The sequence below is a fragment of the Pipistrellus hanaki genome (genome assembly GCF_964339955.1).
Source record: "Pipistrellus hanaki genome assembly, chromosome: X".
Taxonomy (NCBI): Eukaryota; Metazoa; Chordata; class Mammalia; order Chiroptera; family Vespertilionidae; genus Pipistrellus; species Pipistrellus hanaki.
Window position 1 is genome coordinate 44,678,828 of NC_140524.1, and position 24,369 is coordinate 44,703,196.

The 24,369-nt window shown below is 40.3% G+C and overlaps 1 protein-coding gene and 1 pseudogene across 3 annotated transcripts in view; both read left to right on the forward strand.

Annotated features, from left to right (window-relative positions):
* The window catches only part of AMMECR1 (AMMECR nuclear protein 1), a 131,498-nt gene that overhangs the window by 102,598 nt on the left and 4,531 nt on the right, over positions 1–24,369 (forward strand). The window contains exons 4-6 of one of the 2 annotated variants that reach the window (XM_084870499.1): positions 20,649–20,739; positions 22,127–22,223; positions 22,340–22,413. In XM_084870499.1, the coding sequence (XP_084726625.1) occupies positions 20,649–20,739; positions 22,127–22,223; positions 22,340–22,413 (262 nt within the window). The remainder of the gene's footprint in view (positions 1–20,648; positions 20,740–22,126; positions 22,224–22,339; positions 22,414–24,369) is intronic. The other variant, XM_084870500.1, reaches the window with a different exon arrangement.
* On the forward strand, positions 14,711–15,685 carry LOC311615806 (inhibitor of growth protein 1-like; annotated as a pseudogene). Its single transcript has one exon. The product of its transcript is annotated as an inhibitor of growth protein 1-like (transcript).

Here is a 24,369-nt window from a genome sequence, read left to right on the forward strand (position 1 = left end):
CAGGTAACTTCGATAAGACAGACATCCATGTGATCATGAGGATGAGGGATGTGACCAGTGGTAATGGCCACCTAATTTTCAAATGATTAGCAAATAAGTGAACTGCCACAGGACTGACTATCTACTATCTTACTCTCTTCTTCATGCAAGGTTTTAAAACCAGCCTATTTGGAACTCTCTTTTGGTAATATGTCTCCAATTTCAGCGGCACTTAGTAGGAAAGTAGGGTTTATATTAGACTTTGTTTTGGAGGCTAGAATGCTTGTATTTAATAATGTATGACAAATGGTTTTACAAGTGGATGTAATTAATTTCAAGTCATTGTTTAGTTGGCAGAATGATCAGTAATGCCTTCTTCAAAATAGCAATTACCACATTTAAAATGAGTGTCTACAGGTAGCTTCTAAAGAAGCCTGGGTAATCATTAAACAACAGCAAAACTATCCAGAAAAGGATGTAAAGACAAATTGGAATAGTGGTCCCACCCTTCTGAGAATAGCTGATTGTTGCTAGCATCATAATCTATTTAATTGCCCTGGTAGATATGAGGAGGATGAAAAGTGAATGATTTAGAGGGAAAATATAATTAACTAATAAATTGAAATGTCTACCTGCAAAGATAAAATGGTTGTGAAATGAGGAAAATTGCTCCCCTAGGGAGAAATCTGAAGTGATACGCCTTGTGTTTGAACACAAAAATTTATTAGCATTGTTCTGTGTTCTTCAATTGACAGCGTTCTCTTAATTCTGAATGACAAGATGATTGACCGACATGTTGCTTTAGAAACAAAGAAAAGCTCATGAAGCATGTTGGAGTCCTCTAATATGATATGTAGCCTAGAACTTGTATAGTTACACTCTTTGGGAACCGTGTTTATTAAGATCCAAAAGGATATAAAGCCAATGATATCACAATAGTTGGATTTAACTTGAGAGGTGATTCTAGGTGTGTCATCTTGTAGCTGTTCATTTTCAAGATGATAAAAATGAATAAGCATTTTGTTTGTATAGCAAGTATCCTACCAATGATCTTCTGGGAGCTCCTTCTGTAGCAATTTGCTGACAGAAGACAAAGTATTCTCTAAACTATAGTGAGCCATGTTTTATTTAAGTGTTTAGAAACATGATCATTTTGAAGGCATGAGGAAGAAATAATTTCTGTATTCTGAAGTAAATCAATAGATTATATTTCAATAGATTAATACATTTTTTTTACAAACCATAGGGCACTTTCTGATGTCTCACCTGAATATACCACTATCAATTGGGCAAAACATTGTGGTCCTAAGACAGACCATTCCTTTTTAACATTCAACACTTACATGGCATCAACCCATGCTGGGTGAGGCTGACCAGAATGATTCTTGTGTGATGTCAAATCTGTCCCTGAATTTTAGAGCTAGACCCCTATCCCCTAGCCTGGCTTTGCCCCTAAAGGACCAAATCATCTGTCATTGTACGTGAGCTTTTTGGAGTCCTGGTACTGAGAGCTGCACTTCACTTTAAAAGCAACATCAAAACACACCTCTTGAGCAATCACAGCTCCATTTCTGATGTATTTACTTGCAGTTAATAATAGCATGCTTTTGTAACAACCTTCATGAGTGTAAACAGATGAGATGAATAAATTGGCTGCCATTATCTCTCATACATTTTAGAAGTGCATGTTCAGTTTTTCATCCTCCTTCTTCCCTTAAATATTTAATTTTCTAGCTCCTCTTAATGTACCACTGAAAACAAAGTTCCCATTAATATACAGATAGTTAGCACAACTCACTAAGTCATTAAGTGAAATGACTTCTAGTTGTATATGTTCTGTCCACCCTTTGCTTATTTTCTCCAACTATGATATACACCATGTTTTGCTTCTCTTCTAATTTAAGATTCCTGACTTTGAAATACATTTATCTATTTTCTAGATATATGCAGCCTATATCTATATGAAGTCTATCCTAATATATAAAAACCCTGGGTCTGTCACATCCGCAGCAAACGGGAAGCTTGACCAACCAGAAGTCAGTCCTGCAGTCAGAGCTGGGTAACTATGGCAACCCAGCACTGACTGCTACAGCTGCAGGCATGATGACCCAGCACTGACTGCTGGGGGGACTGCGAATCAGGCCCAGAGAGAAGCCTGAAGAGAGAAGCAGGATCTGATCCGTAGCCTCTGTGGCAGCTGTTGATCAGCACTTGACTCTCTTTTTTCCCCCGCCTATTCAGCAGCCCTGCCTCCATTTCTCTCCAGGCTTCCACTGGGGCTGCTGATCAGCCCTGCCTTTCTGATCAGGCCCCATTGATAGGCCCAGAGAAGCTGACTAGCATAGAAACTAACCAATCAGAAACAAATCTGGGTCAACTGTGAGGACCCAATGGCTGCCTAAGATGTGGAGCTTTTGATACTGATTGGTATAGAAACTGACCAATCAGAACCAAATCTGGGTCAACTGTGAGGAGCCAATGGCTGCCTAGAAGGCGGAGCTTTTTACTCTGACTGGCATAGAAACTGACCAATCAGAACCAAATTGGCCAGCTGGCAGAGGAGGACAGTTGGGGGCGAGATGAGGTCAGCAGAAGAGGACAGTTAGGGATGAACAGGCAGGCAGAAGCAGTTAGGGGCGATCAAGCCAGCCTGGAAGAGCAGTTGGGGGTGAGATCAGGCTTGTACAGGAAGGCAATTGGGGGAAATCAGGCTGGCAGGGGAGAGCAGATAGGGGCAAGATCAGGCTGGCAAGGGAGGGCAGTTGGGGCCATCAGGCCAGCAGGGGAGGGTAGTTGGGAGGGACCAGGCCTGCAGGGAAGGGCAGTTGGTGGCCATCAGGCCAGCAGGGGAGGGCCGTTAGAGGTGACCAGGATGGTATGGGAAGGCAGTTGGGGTTGATCGGGCCAGCAGGGGAGCAGTTAGGTGTTCAGGCCAGCAAGAGAATGGTTAGGAGGTGATCAGACTGGCTGGCAGAAGCAGTTATAGGCTATTAGGGAGTTAGGTCCTTCATTCTGAGAGGGATGTCTGACTGCGGGGTCGGGCCTAAACCAACAGTCAGACATCCCCTGAGGGGTCCCAGATTGGAGTGGGTGCAGGCTGGGCTGTGGGACACACCTCACCCCAGTGCATGGATTTCATGCACCAGGCCTCTACTCTGTGTGTGTGTGTGTGTGTGTGTGTGTGTGCGTGTGTGTGTGTGTGTATGTATAGATATAGATGCATGAAACATATCTATATGAATCCTATAGAGATATCTATCTATCTATCTATCTATCTATCTATATATATATATATATGCACACACACACCTATTTATAGAGATCTATGTACATATAAATATATATGGTTTATCAATATGTATATATAGTTATATATAGTTTATATATACATCTAGATATATAGGCTTCATATATACATATACATATATAATAATAAAAGTGTAAAATGCCAATTAGACCAGACAGCTAAATGACCTTCCAGATGTCCTGGATGTGCTTCTGGATGACCTTCTGCATGAAGCCTGGGCTGTGAGGGGCAAGACAAGCCGTTGCAGCTCTAAGGACTGAGCCCCTTGCACGAATTTTGTGCATCAGGCTTCTAGTGTGTGTGTGTGTGTGTGTGTGTGTGTGTGTGTGTGTGAATATATATATATATATATATATATATATATATATATATATATATATATCTACACTAATAAAAGAGAAACATTCAAATTGACTGTACTTCTGCTATGCCCACCAGCAATGCCCACCAGCCAATCAGGAGTGACTATGCAAATTAATCCAGCCAAGATGGTTGCGGCCATGGAGCTAGCAGGAGGCTTGGGTTTCCCCAGCAATGGAGGAAGCCAAGCTTCCCGCCTGCTCTGGCCGGCCCTGGCCTCCGCTCAAGGCTACAAAATTTTAATTATAGAAGATAAATAAATCCCAACAAAAATGATGGCAGCCACAGAGCTGGAGGGAGCAGGAGGCTTGAGTTCCTCCGGCAATGGAAAAAAACAAGCTTCGGCAGTCCTGGCCTGCCCTGGTCTCTTCTCAAAGCTACAAAGTTTCAATTGTAGAAGATAAATAAATACCAGATACCAGGGCCTCTGGTTGGGTCACTGGGGGGGGGGGGGGGGGGGCGCGTGGCTGGCCTGCAAACCACCACAGGCCCCTCACCCTAATCTTGGACATCCTTTAGGGAAAACAAGCCGGCCCCCACATGTGCACCAGGCCTCTATCTTATCTAATAAAAGAGTAATATCCAAATTGACCATTACTCTTAATACACAAGATGACTTCCCCATGTGGTCAAAGATGGCTGGCTCCATGTGGACACAAGATGGCCATCACAAGATGGCCAGCAGGGGAGGGCAGTTAGGAGGGACCAGATCTGCAAAGGAGGGCAGTTGGGAGTGATCAGGCCTGCGAGTGAGGGCAATTAGGGGCAATGAGGCTGGCAGGGTTGTAGTTAAGCATTAATCAGGCTGGCAGGAGAATGGTTAGGGGGTGATTAGGCTGGCACTCAGAAGTGGTTAGGGACAATCAGGAAGGCAGATAGGCAAGCAGTTGGGAGCCAGTAGTGCTGGATTGTGAGTGGGATGTCCGACTGCCTGTTTAGGCCTGATCGAGGGGTCCCAGATTGTAGAGGGTGCAGGCTGGGCTGAGGGACACACACCCCCATGCACAAAACCTCTAAAAAATAAATAAATAAATATATATATATATATATATATATATATATATATATATATATATACACACACACACACACACACACACACACACACACACACACATACCGTGTTTCCCTGAAAATAAGACATCCTCCGAAAATAAGACCTAGAGCATGGAAAGATAAGACATCCCCTGAAAATAAGACCTAGTGCAACTTTGGGAGAAAAAATTAATATAAGACACTGTCTTATTTTCGGGGAAATGGGATATATATATATATATATATATATATGCTTCATATATTTAGGGAAATGCTTTTTAATATTTTCTTAGGGACTTGAGATTTTTATATAACATGTTACTATCATTAAGATAATTTAGTCTTTTTCATGATGCTCTACTCTGAATGTTTTTCAAGTGATGTGAAACATTGAAAAAGGAATGCTTCATGCTTCCTGGCCATCTAGAAAGAATTTGCTGTGAATCAACAAGTCAATGTATCAGAAGTCTAGTGAGGAAGCAAGCAGAACAAAGTAAAGTAACTTCTAGAAGGTGATTTAATGCATAAAAATTTCCATTAAATATTGGTACTCTTAGTGAAATTGGCTGTGTTGTCCGTTCTTATACCTTTCCCAGTTGCTTCCTGTTTTCCAGCATTGTTTTTTGCTGGGGGAACATTTTCCTGCTTTCCCCAAATACACAAACATTTCCTTCCCTTTCCTTAGTAGTTACATTATAGTATATTCTTTCCTATACTCTGTGTGTGTGTGTGTGTGTGTGTGTGTGTGTGTGTGTGTGTGTGTCTATCCCAGCACTTAATAAAAAAAGAGTCCTGTGTTTAGGGAATAAGAAGACTCGAGTTCTTTTTCTGAATGCCACTACCCAGTTTGGTAACTTTTCTGGATCTTTCCTGACCAGAAAGGTGGAAAAGTTGAACTAGGTAATACCTAAGGTCTTTGGATGCTGACAGAGTGTGATGCTGTGAATCACCTTTTTAAAATGGCTTCTGTTTCATTTTACTTCCAGAAAATGAATCATCACTAGCCATTTAGAAGTCATAGGAGGACCTTAACTTTTATTTTTATTTATTTTATTTTTAAAATATATTTTATTAATTTTTTACAGAGAGGAAGAGAGAGGAGAGAGGGATAGAGAGTTAGAAACATCGATGAGAGAGAATCATCGATCAGCAGCCTCCTGCACACCCCCAACTGGGAATGTGCCCGCAACCAAGTTACATGCCCTTGACCGGAATCAAACCTGGGACCTTTCAGTCCGCAGGCCGACGCTCTATCCACTAAGCCAAACCAGTTTCAGCAGGACCTTAACTTTTAAAATAGCCATTCATAACTTCAATGTAGGCAAAAGTAAAAAAAAGTTTAATTTTTGAAATTGAGCATTTTAGATTTCTTTCTCATAAAAGAATTTTTTTTAGGAAGAAAAATATTCTAAATCATACTAGTAAATGCCTCTATTTTATTACTGTATCATTCCCAGTTTTAAGGAACCATTATATGTATAATCTATATTAAGCAAATATATTAGAGAATGATTATTCATTTTACAAATAGATATTTTACTTTGCAGAGGGACTTGCTATAGGGTGTCTTTATTGTCTTCCTCATGACTTTAAGATTAACTCATTTACATAAATTCAATTTGTAATTTTTTAGGACCGATTAAAACCATGTTAAGTCAGATATTCAATGTATTGTTCTAAACTTTATAAAATTTTTCTTAGATTTTTTTCAGGGAAACAATATTATTTTATACTAGTGACCCAGTGCACGAAATTCATGCACATTAAAAGGGAATTAATTAGAGGAAATAATTTAATATTACTATTTGCCCTTTCTCTATAATAGAAATATCAGAGATGAAAGAAAATTAGTAAAATGTATATGAAAATATTCCTCCGATCAGAGTCTGGGTGGCATCACAGGAACCAAAGTCAAGCTCCAGCCCACCCATGTGCACCTTGAAATTGCATGAGACCCAGACCCAGCCGGCCCCACCACCATTTGGCTAGATCCAGCCCCGGCCAGCCCCACTCCCATAAAGCCCTGCTGGGTGGGAGGCTTGGCCTCAGGTCACCTGGCCTGGTGCTGGGGTGAGGGCATAGCCTGAGTTCTCCTGTCAAGCCCCCCCCCCCCAGGCAGGGGGCACAGCCTTAGCTTCCCTAGCCTGGTGCCGGGGCAGGGTGTGTGGAATGAGGTCCCCTGGCCTGGGCCGGGTCAGGGGGCATGCTTTGAGGTCCCCATCAAGCCCTGCAGGGTGAGTTACATGGCCTTAGGTCCCGCGGCCCAGAGCCAGGGGTGGGGGCACAGCCTCAGGTCCCCCAGTGTACACCGGGGTGAAGAGCATGCCTTGAGGTCCCCTGTCAAGCCCCACATGTGGGGGGATGGCCTGAGGACGCCTGTCTAGCCCCGCATGGCAGGGGGCACAGCCTCAGGTCTCCCAGCCTCGTACCGGGGCAAGGGGTGCGGCCTGAGGTCCCCCATCAAGCCCTGCCAGGTGGGGGGTGCAGCCTCAGGTTCCCTGCCCCTGCCCAGCGCCACACAGCCTCAGGTCCCTGCTGACTGCTCATTTAGGCTCCTTACAGGAACTCAGCCTCTGCTGAGGGAACAGCCATTTTGTGTTACAAAATCCCTGCCTCCACTGTGGGTGCAGCCATTTTTTGTTATGGCTTGATGGTCAGTTTGCATATTCCCTCTTTATTATCGATAGATAGGATTAGAGGCCTGGTGCATGAATTTGTGCACAGTTGGAGGTTGGTTGGCCCCGCCCCCAATCAGGGTGGGGGCAATTGGGGGTGTGGCCAGCTGCAGGGAGCGGCCTTCAGGAGGTTGACTGGCAGGCCCCGCCCACATTGGGCTGGTTGGCTGGCCTCAGTGCATGTCATAGCAACCAGTCTTTCCGGTTCCTTGGCTTTTATATAGATAGATTAGGTACATTTGTTAAGAGGTGTTTTTTCCCCTAAGCTTTGAAAAGTGAAGTAATTCATATCTCTGGATTCTAAGAGAATTTTATAATTTAATTTCCTTGTCTGTAAATTCACTCCCTTCCTTGCTCCCTTAAAAAGGGAGGGGGGGCAGGAATGCATTTTTCTAACTTTTGATTAGAAGCAAGCTTTTATTTTAAGGTCACCTGTGTTGCCTGAACTTTCCTTGGAAAGCTTCAGGGTGTTCAATTTTTAAGTAATGCTCATTATAATTAATCATTACAGAGTATTGGTGTCCCCCTTCCCTTAATTGCACTTTTGAGCTGTCACTGGTTCTCTGTAAAATCATAATGTAAGAACAGTTTATTTCATTGCAAATGATATATAAACATGTTTGGCTTTATAGCTTTTCAAAGCATTTCATAATTAACCATGCTTTATTTAAAATCTTAACTAATTCCTTAAAAGTTCATGGGGGTTATTATTCGCTAATTCAGGTATTTTAGAGCTGTGTGTCTGCTATTGGTTAAAATAAATGTTATCCAGATCATTGTTTAGTGGCCTTTGTGAAATAAATTGGCAGGCTTGTGTTCCTGTCTAAGTCTCCTACATGAATCAAAGTTGGCACTAATTGGTCCTTTGGTAAGCTCTAAAAAAGCCAAGAATTGGTCCATAACTAATTTCCAAGCTAAAAGTGACTAATTTGAAAGGGTTTTAGAGAAGAGTAACATGTATGTATTTTGGTCAATGAAAGCTTTGCTGTTGTTTTTCACAAAATAGCAACAGAAAAAAAATAATCTCATGTGAGGTAGATGATAAAAAAAAAAACTTTTTATAGTAGAATATATTAAAAAGTTACTTGTGCCCAAGTGATGGAATTGCAATCATTTACACTTTTAATTCAATTTTCTAGTATTTTTAATTTGTTTATATATATTTTTCTGCTTCTAAAAGTGTCTCACTTAAAGGAGATTGGAAATCAAGCACAGCTACAGGAACTGGTCAGACCATGGACAAAAACTGCCTCATAGAATATATAGTCTTTCGTGGCATCTCAATTCCTTCAGGAGATTAGTTTTTAAGTCACTGAAGCAAGATTTGTCTCTAGATGGTACCAGGATTCCAGGTCATTTTTATTTTCTCCTTTCTGCTCTTCTAAAGGGATTTGGGATAATATGCATGTACTATTTTTATAAACAGAAAAAAATAGTCCATGTTTACAATTGTTAATGTTTACAAAAGTAAAAATTACTGAATAAAAAAAACACACAATTTCAGCGACTTTATTTTTTAAATTTATTATTTGGCCAGAATCTGAAGTGTTCTTTGTTAATAATTGTTAATATTAAGTGTTCATTGTTAATCAGATGGACAGCTTCCAAACATCAGACTTGCCCTAGCCCAGTGGTTGGCAAACTCATTAGTCAATAGAGCCAGACATCAACAGTACAATGACTGAAATTTCTTTTGAGAGCCAATTTTTTTAAACTTAAACTTCTTCTAATGCCACTTCTTCAAAATAGATTCGCCCATGCCGTGGTATTTGTGGAAGAGCCACACTTAAGGGCCGCATGTGGCTCATGAGCCACAGTTTGCCAACCACGGCCCTAGCCGGTTTGGCTCATTGGATAGAACAGTGGCCTGTGGACTAACGGTCCTAGGTTTGATTCCGTTTAAGGGCACATGCCTGGGTTGTGGGCTCGATCCCCAGTGGGCCACATGCAGGAGGCAACTGATGAATGATTCTCTCTCATCACTGATATTTCTATCTTTCTCTCCCTCACCCTTCCACTCTGTAATAAAATAAAATAAAAAACATCAGACTTACTTCTGAAGTTCATAGGTAGATTCAAATGATGCAAAATCATAACTCTGGCAGATCTGGCCAATATGTAGTGTACAGTTTTTGGTAGTATCAGGATTGGGGAAAGTTATTCATTAGAATCTACGCAAACTGTCATCAGCCTATATGATAAAAATCTTAATTTTTCTTGCCCAAATCAGAATTATTCAGGAGGATAAACTTTGAGTAGGCTTAATTTTGGAATAGTTTCATCTTCTATGTTGAATTTCCTTTCATTGGTAAAAAGAGGTTTCAAAATCTTTAGAAGATCAAGCTGGGGAGGGGGGCGGGGGGTTCAGAAGGTACTGTGGGGTTGTGAGTGAAAAGAGTGGACCATGATGCATTGTGGTTTTTGTGCTTTTAGGAGAATTGCCACATGGCTCTTTCCTCCTAGGAATATAAGAATTGTCAGACGCATACCCATGTGAACTTTTCAGTGAAGTGTTTTTGTTTTGTTTTGTTTTGTTTTGTTTTGTTTTTTCTGTCTAGTACTTTTGTAGTGCCTCTAGTGGATTATAGGACTAACACTTGCCTTATAGACAGATTAGGGTATAATAAACTTTGACTCTGAAATTGTGAGGAGCATAATATGGACCATCTATACTAATAAAAGGGGTAATATGCTAATTAGACAGGATAGAGGAAGACCTCATTCCAGAAAAAGCTGCAGCTTCTGTGAGGTGAGGGCCTAGGAGGGCCAGCAGCCATGATTGCTGACAGTGGCAGCAGCAACAGGGTGATGGGGGAGGTGCCTTCCCCTGATCAGCCCAGTTGCTCCTGCACAGGGAGGCCAGACTGTGGCGTAGGGAGCAGGACTAAGTCATCACTTTCCCTAAGGGCTCCAAGACTGTGAGAGGGGGCAGGCCAGGCTGAAGGACCCCCACCCCCTAGTGCACACATTTTTGTGCACTGGGCCTCTAGTATATTATAAGTGTGGGATGAGGGCAGTTTTTTAATTTTTAATTTTTATTTTTTTGCTTCTAGTTTTATTTTCTTAATTTAAAAAATCTTTATTGTTCAGATAATTACAATAGTTTATCCTTTTCTCCACTATAGTTCCCCTCCACCCAATTCCCACCCCACCCTTTGCCCTTACCCCCACACTGTCCTCATCCATAGGTGTACAATTTTTGTCCAGTCTCTTCCTAAACCCCCCATACCACTTTCCCACTGAGAATTATCAGTCCACTCCCTTTCTATGCCTTTGATTCTATTATATTCACCAGCTTATTCTGTACATCAGATTTTAATTAACTTGATTTTTAGGTTCACTTGTTGATATGTATTTGTTGTTCATAATTTTTATCTTTACTTTTTTCTTCTTCCTCTTCTTAAAGAATACCTTTCAGCATTTCATATACTACTGGTTTGGTGGTGATGAACTCCTTTAGCTTTTTCTTATCTGTGAAGCTCTTTATCTGACCTTCAATTCTGAATGATAACTTTTCTAGGTAAAGTAATCTTGGTTGTAGGTTCCTGTTATTCATCACTTTGAATATTTCTTGCCACTCCTGTCTGGCCTGCATAGTTTCTGTTGAGAAATCAGCTGACAAGTATTGGTGCTCCCTTGAAGGTAATTAACTGTTTTTCTCTTGCTGCTTGTAAGATTCTCTCTTTGTCTTTTGCTCTTGGCATTTTAATTATGATGTGTCTTGGTGTGGTCCTCTCTGGATTCCTTTTGTTTGGGGTCCTGTGTGCTTCCTGGACTTGTAAGTCTATTTCTGTCACCAGGTGGGGGAAGTTTTCAGTCTTTATTTCTTCAAATAGGTTTTCAGTATCTTGTTGTCTCTCTTCTTCTGTCACCACCATAATTATGATGTTGGTACACTTGAAGTTGTCCCAGAGGCTTCTTATACTATCTTCAACTTTTTTTATTCTTTTTTCTTTTTTCTTTTCCGGTTGAGTGTTTTTTGCTTCTTTGTATTTCAAATCTTTGACTTGATTCTCGTGTTCCTCTAGTCTGCTGTTTGGTCTATGTATAATATTTTTTATTTCAGTCAGTGTATGTTTAATTTCTAGTTGGTCCTTTTTCATATCCTCAAGGGTCTCACTAAATTTATCTGCCTTTTATAGGAAACTCTTGAAAAATCTTATAACTGTGGTTTTGAATTCTATATCCAGACATTTGTTTTCCTCCATTTCTTTCATTTGTGATCTGTTACTTTGTTTCCTCATTTTCACTACTTCCCTGAGTTGGTAGGGTAGCTTTGTGTGCTAGGTTTCCTATATGGCCCAGTGGGTCAGCCTCCCCAGTTACCTGAGGTGGACACTCTTGGTGCACCCCTTTGTGTACTGTGTGTACAGCCTTGTTGTAGTTAAGTCTTGATTGTTGTTGGTATCACTGGGAGGAATTGACCTCCAGGCTAATTGGCTGTGAGTATCAGCTATGTCTACACCGGGAGACCTTCTGTGCTGGAAATACCCTTATAGGAACCAGACTTGCAAAAACTGTAAAAGCTTCTGTGCTTTGCTTGGATGGGGAAGAGTCTCAGGGATGATCAGACAGTATTGGCTGCCTGTCAGCCCTGCCCTCGTGTGTGCACCTCCAGGCCTCTGCCTTCCACGGCTCCCCTGAGTTTCTGCCTGACAGTCCAGATTCCCCCAGGCTCACCTGGAACTGGGGTTCAGTGAAGTCAGAACTGGGGTTCAATGCAGTTGGAACTGGGGTTCAGTGCAGTCAGGGGCTTCCTTCCCTCTCCCTCCAGAGAATGCCAGCCTGGCACTCAACTCCCCTTCCTCTCCTCATGTGCATCTCCCATCTCATTACCTCAGTCCTTTGCAGTTTTGATTCTCCGTGTGCTTTTCTTTCTTTTTAGTCGTAGAATTTCCACTCAGCCAACTTTCCTGTGGTTCTGGGTGCTGTCTGTTCTGTCTTTTAGTTGTAGTTTTGAAATTGTTGAGGGAGGCAGCAGTTTAGGTGCCTAGCTATGCCACCATCTTGGTTTCTGAGAGGGCAGTTTTGTTTTTTTTAATGCTCCTGTGTTGATAGTCACTGCATTAGAGTATAGTAGTTTTAAATGAAACCACATTTCTAACAAAGAACCAAATAATGAGAAAAATGAAATCTACAGACAGTCTAGAAACTTTGTTTTAGCCATTATTTATCATCTGTTCTCTTATCAAACCTTTTATTAAGTAGCAAAGTTGATTAATTTGCATGTATTTCTTTTCTGTGTCCACATGCTCTCTGATACAGGAATGAACAAAAAGAAAAATGGACAGGAGAGGAAAAAGGATGGGGCTGAGTCCAGGTGCAGTTGGGAATCTATAGTCCCCAAACTAAATAATCAACCCCAAAATAATCAAAATATGTTTTAGGGTCATAACATTAATCTTTATATTTAATCATTTTTTGTGATGTTAAAAACAAAAGATTATATAATACTATATAATACTATATAATAAAGAGGTAATATGCTAATTGGTCCCAATGGTGTCTGAATTACAAACACAGAAACTGGGGGGTGGGGACTTCTGCCCCCAGTACTAATGTCATGCTGCCTGCGTGCGTCCCCACCCAGCACTGAGATGAAGCTGCCTGTCTGCATCTCCAGCTGGAGACATGACACTGCCTCCGTACAGTCCAGTTCAGTGCTGATATGACACTGCAGGGGGGCTGGGCTTGACAGGGAACATGAGACACCTCCCCCCTCCACCCAGCACCAGGTCAGGGGACCTGAGGCTGTGGCTCCTGCCCAGAGCCAGGCTGGCGGACCTAAGGCTGTGCCCCCCTGCCTGGAGGAGCTTAATGGGGGTGAGGCTGGCCCGGTCTGGGTCTCACCCAATGCGGGTGGGGCAAGCCAGGTCTGGGTCTGCATTTTCAAAGCAGGTGTGGATGGTAGGCAGGGACTTGATTCTAGGTCCCGTGGTGTGCCCCAGACTCTGACAGGAGGGACAATTTATATACATTTTACTAATTTTCTTTCATATCTGACACTTCTATTATAGAGAAAGGGCAAATATCAATATTAAAATATTTTTTCTAATTCCATTTTAATGTGCACGAATTAATAAAAAATCATTTGATACGAAATGATTCAGAATAAATATGGCTTTCTTTTTAGCATGAAAGTGAATCTATGGAACTGGCCTTAATGTTCCCTCAGCACACATAGATACAGCTCTGTTTAATTCCATATCCTCTTATCTATAAGTACTGCATTTAATTTACTACCATTCTAGTTGATTTATAGCTTTGCTTAGCAAAAGTGCAGTCTTGATTAAAAGGACATTATCACAGCTGATGGGTCTTGAAAGCATTTTTTCTCAGAACTTCTAATAATTTTATGACCTGCCGACTCCAATAAGGCTAGATTTGCAAGTTTCCAGTTTTTGCCCACCTGGCTGTCCTTTGGGCAATGGTAATTGGGGGTATGTTTGATGATGTAGTTTTCCTATACACTACCTCTTTATCCATCCTGAGAAATGGAAAGTTACTGTGATAGAGTTTTAGACTAAGTTTGCTTCAGGGAATCCCAATTCCCTAGTTAGCTGATCTCTTATATAGCTCATAATTACAACTAGACTCAGAGCCTTTGTCTCTTGGGATGAGGCTGGGCTAAAGGATCCTCCAATCTAAGTCCATGGTTCTCAACCTTTCTAATGCAGCGACCCTTTAGTACAGTTCCTCATGTTGTGGTGACCCCCAACCATAAAATTATTTTTGTTGCTACTTCATAACTGTAATTTTGCTACTGTTATGAATCGTAATGTAAATATCTGTGTTTTCCGATGGTCTTAGGCGACCCTGCTAGCAGTTCTCAACCTGTGAGAACTGCTGATGTAGAGCCTAAGACCATCAGAAAATACAGATATTATGATTCATTAACAGTAGCAAAATTACAGTTATGAAGTAGCAACGAAAATAATTTTATGGTTGTGGGTCACCACAACATGAGAAACTGTATTAAAGGATTGCGGCATTAAAAAGGTTGAGAACCACTGGACTAAGTGAAGATTCAATTATTATACATAAGGGTTATATTTTAGAGTTGCAGCTGTGACAGATGCCTCCCTCAAAAAATACAGAATTGGTTTTGGTGCTCATTTCAGTGGAGATGACTTAATTTGCAAAGCCAGTGATTTCTACAGGTTAGCCAGATTTGATCATTCTCCACAGCAGGCCATTTTCCACTCTCCTGTTTTAATTGTGCAGTATGACTATTTGGTGGCATCTGTGGTTGTCAGAGTAAGGAAAAGATGTTGATCAACGTGACAAAAAAGCTAATATGGGCAGAGCAATGGTAGTGCCCTGGTGCTGGGGGCAAGGCTTGTTAGCTGCGTTCCTGGCTCCACCTAGGACAAAGTTTATGCCTTCTACCCAGGCCCCAGGAACGTGGGGGACATGCCAATAGCTCAGAGGAATGGGGGAAACAAATCCTGAAGGAACTAGATGAGTATTATGAGAAGTTTAAATGGGGGATGGACAGCAACCAGAAGAGGAGAGTGTTGCACTGCATTCAGAGAGCCCTGATCCGGAGCCAGGAGCCAAGAGCTGGGCGATGAGATCTAGATTGTGAGTCAGATGGTGGAGCTGGTGGAGAACAGGAACAGGCAGGTGGACAGCACGTGAAACTGTTTGAGGCACACCACGAGGTCAATGACACCACTGGCCACAGTGGCAAAGCTGGCCAAGATAAGTCCAAGAATGAGACAATCACACAGGCAGGAAAGCCCAATAACAAGAGGTCTCAGAGAGAGCTCAACAATGAAAATTGGGAGAATGCAGCCAATAATCACAACAATGATGACACACTTCAGGAATGCCTAAGAAGAATAAAGCAAAGGCCTTCAAGAAGAAGAAACGCTCCAAGGCCAAAGCAGAGAGGGAAGCATTCCCTGCAGACCTTCCCATCAACCCAAAGGAGCCCATGTACTGTCTGTGCAATCAGGTCTCCTATGGAGAAATGATCGGCTATGATAATGACAAGTGCCCCATTGAGTGTTTCCACTTCTCCTATATATGACTGAATCATAAACCAAATGGCCAGTGGTACTGTCCCAAATGTCTAGGGGAGAATGAGAAAATGGACAAAGCCCTGGAAAAATCATAAAGGAGAAGGCTTAGCACAGGTAGATCTTGCTGAACAGGGAGGAGAACTAAGCCAGTGTATTTATTATATTGCCACTTTGATGAGGCACAAAGACTGTACAATGTATATTTTTAAAGAATGCTAGAAAAGGAGCCATTCCTTTTGTAGGGATGGCAGAGGTTCTCTGCCTTTTGTTTTCATTGGTACACATGTTAACAAGAAAGTGGTCTGTGGATCAACATTTTAGAAACTACAAATATAGTTTTGAATTAAATACTCAAATGAGTCTCAAACTTTTCTTTTCTTTTTTGGCTAGGAAGTTGACTTGGAAGCAACCTAACACATTGAATCTAGAAAGAAAATATTCATTTAGCTACTATTTTGTTTTAACAAAAATAATGTTATTATTTCATGAATTTTTTTTTAAAAATTAGCCAAGTTGCTAAATCTTCTTGCTATAATAATGTATATCCCTATAACAATTCAATAAAAAGGTTTCAAGTTTGAAGATTGTTTTATGAAAATGTGAATTATTGAATTTTACAGGACAAACATTTTATATTCTGTCATGTTACCCCAAATGGCCAGATTGTGTTCATTTTTTATTAAGCCAAGCAGAAGTAGTGTAGTCATGGAGTTTCAAAATCATGCTTTTGCTATTACACGTCCTTATGTAGCTTATTTAATTTATATCGGCTGTATAAATGTACATTTCCAAGTGAACTTGCACATTCTATAATCAGAAGTGCAGCCAGATGCCATTGTGAAACAAAGGTGTGTTCTCTGCTATATGCATGAAACCTGTATAGAAACAACATAAAAAAAATAAGTGAAACTTAGCTAGTTCCTCTAGCAGTATATTTAATTTTGACATAAGTGACTTTTAAATTTTTATCTTAAAAATTGGTACACCAGCACTTTAGACAAAATCTCAAGGAACATTTTGTATATTGTTCTAACTTAATAATGAAGTAAAAGTTACATAATTGCCAGCAAATAAATGTGAAAAGAGTGTATGTTAAGACCAGGGGTTGGAAAAGTATTACCCACAGGCCAAATCCATCCCTCCACTCGTTTCTGCATGGTTGGTGAGCCAAGAATGATCTTTACATTGTTAAATAGTTAAAAAAAAAAAAAAAGCAAAAGAAACCTATTTTGTGACACATGAAAATTATATGAAATTCAAATTTTAGTGTCCATAAGTAAAATTTTATTGGCACACAGCCATGCTCATTCACTTTTTTAAAAAGCTATTATGTTTTTTTTTTCTGTTTAGAGCATTATTACCATCGTCCTGATTCCATTGAAAAAAATGAGTTACTCTGGTTTGGGCTTTATATCGTCACAGAAAATATTTTTGACCTATGAAATAACTTATTTCTCACAAAGGATTCACTTTAAAATCATCATACTTACAGTTCAATTTACAGAAGCTTTCAGTTGTTCAGAATCATATGAACACAGAAAAGAATTTAAAATTGTAAATGTGGTACTAATTCAAAATGGGAGAACTTGGATATTTTTTTCATATAGAATTTGATGTTGGGGCCTTCTCAAAATACAAACTTTATTTTGGTCAACATATCTTTCCAGTTTGTTCTTAGCCAGATATTATTCACATATTATACAATTGGTCTTAGTAACTTTTAATTGTTAACTTACTTGGCTTTAAAATATCTGAAATGTTCATTGAAAACCACAGAATGCATTTCTATAAAGAAAGGGTTTGTGTTTTTAAGTCACCTTGAATTTGCCTAAATCACTTATTTTTTCAATATATGACTATAGTTTGCCGAAACCGGTTTGGCTCAGTGGTAGAGCGTCGGTCTGCGGACTGAAAGGTCCGGGTTCGATTCCGGTCAAGGGCATGTACCTTGGTTGCAGGCACATCCCCGGTAGAGGATGTGCACGAGGCAGCTGGTCGATGTTTCTCTCTCATCGACATTTCTAGCTCTCTATCTCTCTCCCTTCCTCCTCTCTGTAAAAATATCAATAAAATATATTTAAAATATATATATATATGACTATAGTTTTTCAGAGCCGGACTGATTTTTAGAGGTTATCTAATTAATGTAGAATAAATATTTCTAGGGAGTTTTCTTTTTTTCAACCTATACTGCTGAAACATGAAACCTGAAATTCAGATAAACTTTGCAGGGACTTCCCCCATTCCCACCCTATGCCAGTTACACACCACTACTTGGTCTAACACTCTCATCCCACGTGTAGGGAAACATTCTTTCTCTCACAGTTTTTATTACAAACTTTAGTAAGCAACAAAATTCTTTTTAAATTTTAACATGACAGATTTTTATAAATTGAGTTGGAAATGTAAAATTCACTTCAGTGAATAATGGGAGCATAAATTATTTATGCTGTATAATTTTAAAAAATTAATTATGAAGGATGTGATATTAGTAAGGAAAAATCTCAAAGTAACTGACCAGAAAACTGTTGCCAATTTGTGATTGTATCAGTACTGTGTCAGGCACTGGGGAGATTCGTGGATGTCCTTTATCCTGGAAATGCCTAAGCACTCATATTTCTTTTCAGCTGTCCACAGTCATTTCCCAAAGGGCAGTTTTTAAACAGCTGCCCTGGTTACATTTTCAGTAAAAGGAGATTCATAAAAATCTAGCATATCTAATAAAAAAGTGACATGCAAATTGACCGTCACTCTAACACACAATATGACCACCCCCATGTGGTCAAAGATGGCCACCACAAGATGGCTGGCAGCGTAGGGCAGTTGTGGGTGATCAGGCCAGCAGGGGAGGGCAGTTGGGGGGACCAGGCTTGCAAGGGAAGGCAGTTGGGAGGGACAGGCCTGCAGGGGAGGGCAGTTAGGGGCAAACAAGCTGGCAGGCAAGGGAAGTTGGAGGGAATCAGGCCTGCAGGGGAGGACAGTTAGGGGCAACCAGACCAGCAGGGGAGGGCAGTTAGGGGGAACCAGACCAGCAGGGGAGGGCAGCTGGAGAGGGACCCAAGCCTGCAGGGGAGGGCCGTTTGGAGGGACCAGGCTGGCGAAGGAAGGCAATTTGGGGCAATCAGGCCTGCAGGGGAGAACAGTTGGGGGGAACCAGGCCTGAAAGGGAGGACAGTTAGGGGCAACCAGGTGGGCAGGGGAGGGCAGTTATGGGTGACCAGGCCTGCAGGGGAGGGCAGTTAGGGGCAATCAGGCCAGCAGGGGAGCAGTTATACATCAATTAGGCTGGCAGGGGAGTGGTTAGAGGGTGACCAGGCTGGCAAGCAGAAGTGATTAGGAGCAATCAGGCAGGCAGGCAGGCGAGCGGTTGGGAGCCAGTAGTCCTAATTGTGAGAGAGATGTTGAACTGCTCATTTAGGCCCAATTCATGGACATCCCTGATTGGAAAAGGTGCAGGCTGGGCTGAGGGACACCCACCTCCATGCACGAATTTCATGCACCTGGCCTCTGGTGTATATGTATGTGTGTGTGTGTGTATATATATATATATATATATATATATATATATATATATATATATATATATAAAAGCCTAAGCAACCTAACAACAGAATGATCAAATGGCAGGTCGAGGTTGCTATGACATGCACTGACCACCAGGGGGCAGATGTTCAAAGCAGGAGCTGCCCCCCCTTCCCCCCCCCCCCCCAGTGTGCTTCCATAGCCATCCTCCCATGGCTGGCCAACCTTCTGTGGTCCCTTCCCCTGGCCAGCCAGCCCATATTGTCCCAGTTGCTGGCCAGGCCGAGGGACCACACCCATGCGCACGAATCCATGCACTGGGTCTCTAGTACTGATAATAAATAGATAGAAGACATAGCCACAGAGATAGGCTTAAATAAAAAACATAAGCTGCTCAGAAGATTTGACAGACTCTAAAGGATGAATGGATGAAGACCTGGGGGAAAATGAAATGGATTTTGCAGAGAACCTTTTTATTCCCTGGAAAACTGGGAATTTTCAGACTATGGGTGGAAGAAGCAAAAGGAGATTTTATGGATCCTTTTTCCTCTTCTAGACCTTCACATCCATTCAGACAGAACGGGTTAAGGTCTATGTTTCCAGTCATCTTCTCTACAAAGAAGCCTCTTTCCTGGGCAAAAAGTTTTACCTGGCCTTACATCTTCCCTCCAGTACCGTGGATGACCTCACACTCCACTTGGGGACCATTGATCTAAAGCAACCATAGATTTGTGAGAACATAATGGAATTGTTAAGCTTTTAAAATTTCATTTTTATTATCAGTATTTAAAAATATTGTACTTTTTATTATCTTTAGCTCTATATACAGTATTCTATGTAAAATAAATGGGGAAAGGACAAATTCCTTTTCATTGGATGCTAATCCAAGAAAAAATACATTACTTAAAAAAAAAAGTTAGCAAGTAATTACCCACACTGACTTAGAAGACTATCTTTTTTAAGGCATCACCTAAAGTTTGTTTTACATAAAAATGTTATAGTGGTCTCTGGGTTAGTGTAAAAGAAACTACAAAAATGCCCTGCCCCGAATGATTAGAAATCTTTATTGCTCTTAAGTTTAGCAATAGTATGTGAAGGCAGTGATACAGATAGACAGTGAGGATTTGCCACTAGCCCACTTTAAACCATAATACATTTTTAAAAGAACAATTATATGTAATGATTGATGATCTAGGATCTGATTGTTGGTTGTTGTTTTTTGTGGGTTGTTTTTTTTTTTTTTTTTTCAGTCTGATTTGTGTTGCTTATCTACATGTAATTTAAGGTTATATATAACTTATTCTACACACAGCCCCAGAACGGTTGTTCTGGTTCCAAACAGAATAGCACAGCCTGGCACATGCTGGGAACATACAAGTAAATGTTTTGTTTCATGGCTATTATAATGACTTTCAAACCCAAAGTCAATACTTGAATTATAACTATCTAGTCTCTTTAAGATTACACAGTCTGGGAAAGGAGTCAGCACCAAAATGGTTGTTTTGGTTGCAAACAGAAGAGCATAGCCCAGTGAATGGTGGGCACATCAGATCAATGTTTTCAGTCTCCACTATCATAATGCTTTTCAAACCCAAAGTCAATACTTTGGAAAGAGAAAACCAATATGCCCTTCCAAAACTAAGGGGAGAGCAAGAACTGCATTATCTTAAAAGTAAAATAGTAAATTTTTCTTTCTGTTTCTATTAAAAAGATTGTACTAATAAAACTGCCAATTTCTTTCAGGTGGGTGTACATGGCATTAGAATAGAATTCATCAATGAAAAAGGATCAAAACGCACCGCCACCTACCTACCAGAGGTTGCAAAGGAGCAAGGTCATTGTTGTACTTTATTTCATATGATCTGGTGAAGAATTTAAGCAAATATACAAATTGAAATGCAATATCTGACCTTGTAGTTATGATCAATGTCAAATTATAAGAAACTACTCTTCTGTCACAGCCACTGCAATGTCTGTATGAAATCAGTTAATTACACTGAAGTTGAATCCCTGCACTGAAGTTTGACAGCAAAAACACACCAACATATACTCTAAAAAAAGCAAAGATTTGTAAAAGCTGGGTGTTATTTTAGGCAACAGTTTGCTATAAAATTGAAGAGCCATTTTCCCATATTCCATTGTGCTACAGCCTTGTGTGGTATAAACAAGCCTTTGGTTTGACAGTCAGCCACACAGTTCATTGTCAGTATCAAACATTTCATTCTTAGTTACTTATCATTACTCATTCTGCTCCTGTTAAGATTGTAGGTTAGGAGAATTGAGAATACATGAAGTAGTGTTTTATATACTTGGTCTGCATTTCCAAGTTAACAGATGTTTTTCTGTTTTGCAGATAAAACACAAACCTTTATGAACCACCACTGTAACACAAAAAACTCTCACTCTGTAGTATTTTGTCCTTTCTAGCCACTACTAAATTTTAGTTTCAGATTAGTTGAAATGAATATACCTTCTTCACTTTATGGAGCTTCTTTTCTCATCAGAAACTATTTGTAATTTGGTTTTCCTGTGTTTAGCTCATAAATATGTGAGATACATAACATCAAAACTTAATATAATTAAACTTCCAATAAGAGAGTTAGTCTTTAAGGCAGCTATCTGAATATTTGTTAAGTTGCTTTCAAAAATGTCTTCATCCTGTAGTTACATTGACTTTGTAAAGCATTCATAAGAAATAGAGGGCCTCGGATATTAATATACCATTCTATGTCAGAACCAACAAAAATGCCCTTGAATATTGTAACCAAATACACTTGATTAATGATAGAAGTTACCTTTAGAAAGAACAATTACCATAAGTAAATGTAGGAGTCCTAAATGCTACTGAGGTGGCACAGTGACATTTAGGCTCTCCCCTTCCTTTTAAAGATGTCACTGTTAGAAGAGAATGCAATGCTTGTAGTTTGTTTGCTGAGACATGATTTGAGCAGTTACTGCCAGCCTCCTTGCCTTCGAATGTGGGTGAGATAAAGAAGCCATTGCTGTTAGCCACGTTGGATAGCTAGAACTTAAGGTGTGTGGTGGTCAACCTGCTTTTCTACAGGATGAAATCTGAGCTCTTCTGTGTGATTTTTAGGACCAAAGGAGTTGATGGCATTTGGTGAAAGTGATAATTGACCTCACTAGAAAGTAATTTTGTATTTTACCAATGTATTTTTTACATATACTTGACTGTATTTTATCTGGTCTACTCTCCACAGGATGGGACCATATTCAGACCATAGACTCCTTACTGAGGAAAGGAGGGTACAAAGCTCCGATTACTAATGAATTCAGGAAAACCATAAAACTTACCAGGTACAGAAGGCATTTTCTAGTGCAAAAATACCCAGTATATTTTGATGCATGCATATGCCTATAATCCTTTGATTTCTTTGGTCTCTAACTGTACCTGCTTCTCTTTTCTGAAACAGAGTGGAAATGAATGGCAGGGCCATACTGAGGATGGATACAATGGAACTATGCTTGGCAGTAAAGCCTGTAAAATGTATGAGCCCATCCTTCCCATCTTTAGCTCTATGTGATCACTCTGGCTTTATACAAGCAAATCCTCTGGGCCTTTAGACTACATTAATGAAGAAAGTTACCTGAATTAGCTGTTGGCTAGCTTTTGACATGGCTTAGCAGAACACTAGGTTTCTGATAAACAGTCCTCAAATTTGAATTAACCTTATAATTTTGGCAGTGATAGAAGTCTCCCATGAAAGCTTGCTGAAAAATACAATTAAGCGAGACTCACAAATACTAAATAAAGTTCTACATTGAATAATAGGCATATTTATTTTAAAAGGAAAATGTCAACATTTTAGGAAAACGAGTTGTGGTTTCCATTTATTTTAATTCCATAAAACCACATTGAATGCCTGTGGTCTAAAATGGCCTCTTCTTAGCTCTGAGGAGTTACAACTTTGAAAATGCCTCTATCTCTGCTCTCTCTGAGTTCATAGTCTAATTGAAGGGCATGTATAAAGATGATTATTAATATAAGGCAGAATGTGATAGATGATGTGAGATCATAAAGTAGGGGAATAGGAATTCCAGGAGGGGTTGGGAGTAACAAAATTTAAAACAGGAGGTAGATTTGAAGCTGGACTTTTAAAATAGGTAGAATATTTTATAGAAAGTGGAGGAGAAAAAGGATTAACTAAAGGGAACTTTGTGAATTACCACAGGTAGGTGGCTTAGTACAGAGCAAGTTCTAAGGAATGTTCAATGGTCCAATTTGGCTGGTCTTTCAGTGTATACATAAAATGTGGTCATTAGAGGAAAATATGGCAAAGAAGGTAGGTTGGGTCAGAACAAAGAGCCTTAAATTCCAGACTAAGAAGTTTAGACCCAATTCTATAGGCAATTGGTAGCCATTGAAAGATTTTAAAAAGATGGATTTGGAAAGGTGTAAGATTAGAATTGGAAGCAAGAAAAGTAGTTAGAAGACATTACTATTGTCTAAGAATATCTGGAAACAATCCAAATGGAGTGAAATGGGAGCCTTAACACGAGCTATGGCAGTCAGATGGGAAGAAAGGAGGGAATACATAAGAAAATATAGAAAAATGAAAGGACTTAGTCATCTTTCAGAAGAAAAAAAGAACAAATCAAGGCTTTACTGTAGATAAAAGGGACCAAGATGATCCCTTCAACTAAGAGAGGAACCACAAAAGGAGAATCATATTTATGCATTGATTCTGGATTTCAAGTGCTTCCTGGGATATCTGTATATTAATGTCCAGTAGGTTATGAATGTGCATGTGTAGAGCTCATGGACAGAGATTGTGACTGGGGATCATCTGTAAAGAGGACGTAGTTGAACCTGAGGATAGGGTTCATTGAGCAGGGACAGACCATAGGTCAAAAGGACTAAAGGTAGAAATGTAGGAAAAGCCTACAAGGCAGATGTAGGGTGAGTAGCCATAAGGAATAGTCTGAGTGGCAGGGGGAGAAACCAAGGAGTGTGTATTTGTAGAACTCATGGCACAAGAGAACTTCAAAATGGTAGTCCTGAGCAGTAACAAAATGGGAATGTCAAGCAGGAGGAAGAGTGGCCTTCTGAAAGAGCATTCTCTGTGGAGCCAAGATGCATTGAGCTAAGGGGTAGTGTGAGAAAGTACACATTAATTGCTCCTGAGAAGTGTAGGAATGAAAAAGCTAGAAATGAGGGAAAAGAGAGTTTGGGATACCAGGATTAAGTAAAGCTTTTTGTTGTTACTGTTTTTACTTAATGGTAAAATCTGAGTAGATGTGTGGACAGAGGGAAAGGAATGGTAAAGGACAGAGCAAGGATGATCTCAGAAAAAAAATTAGTCAACTGAGTGAGTTGCATACATGATGGTAATTGGTTGCCTTTTCTCTGTTCCTTTCTGTTAACAAATTGTGGATCAGAGGACAGTATAATTTGTAGAACTATTTAAACAAGGAGTAGTAGAGTGGAAAGAGCAGTGGACTC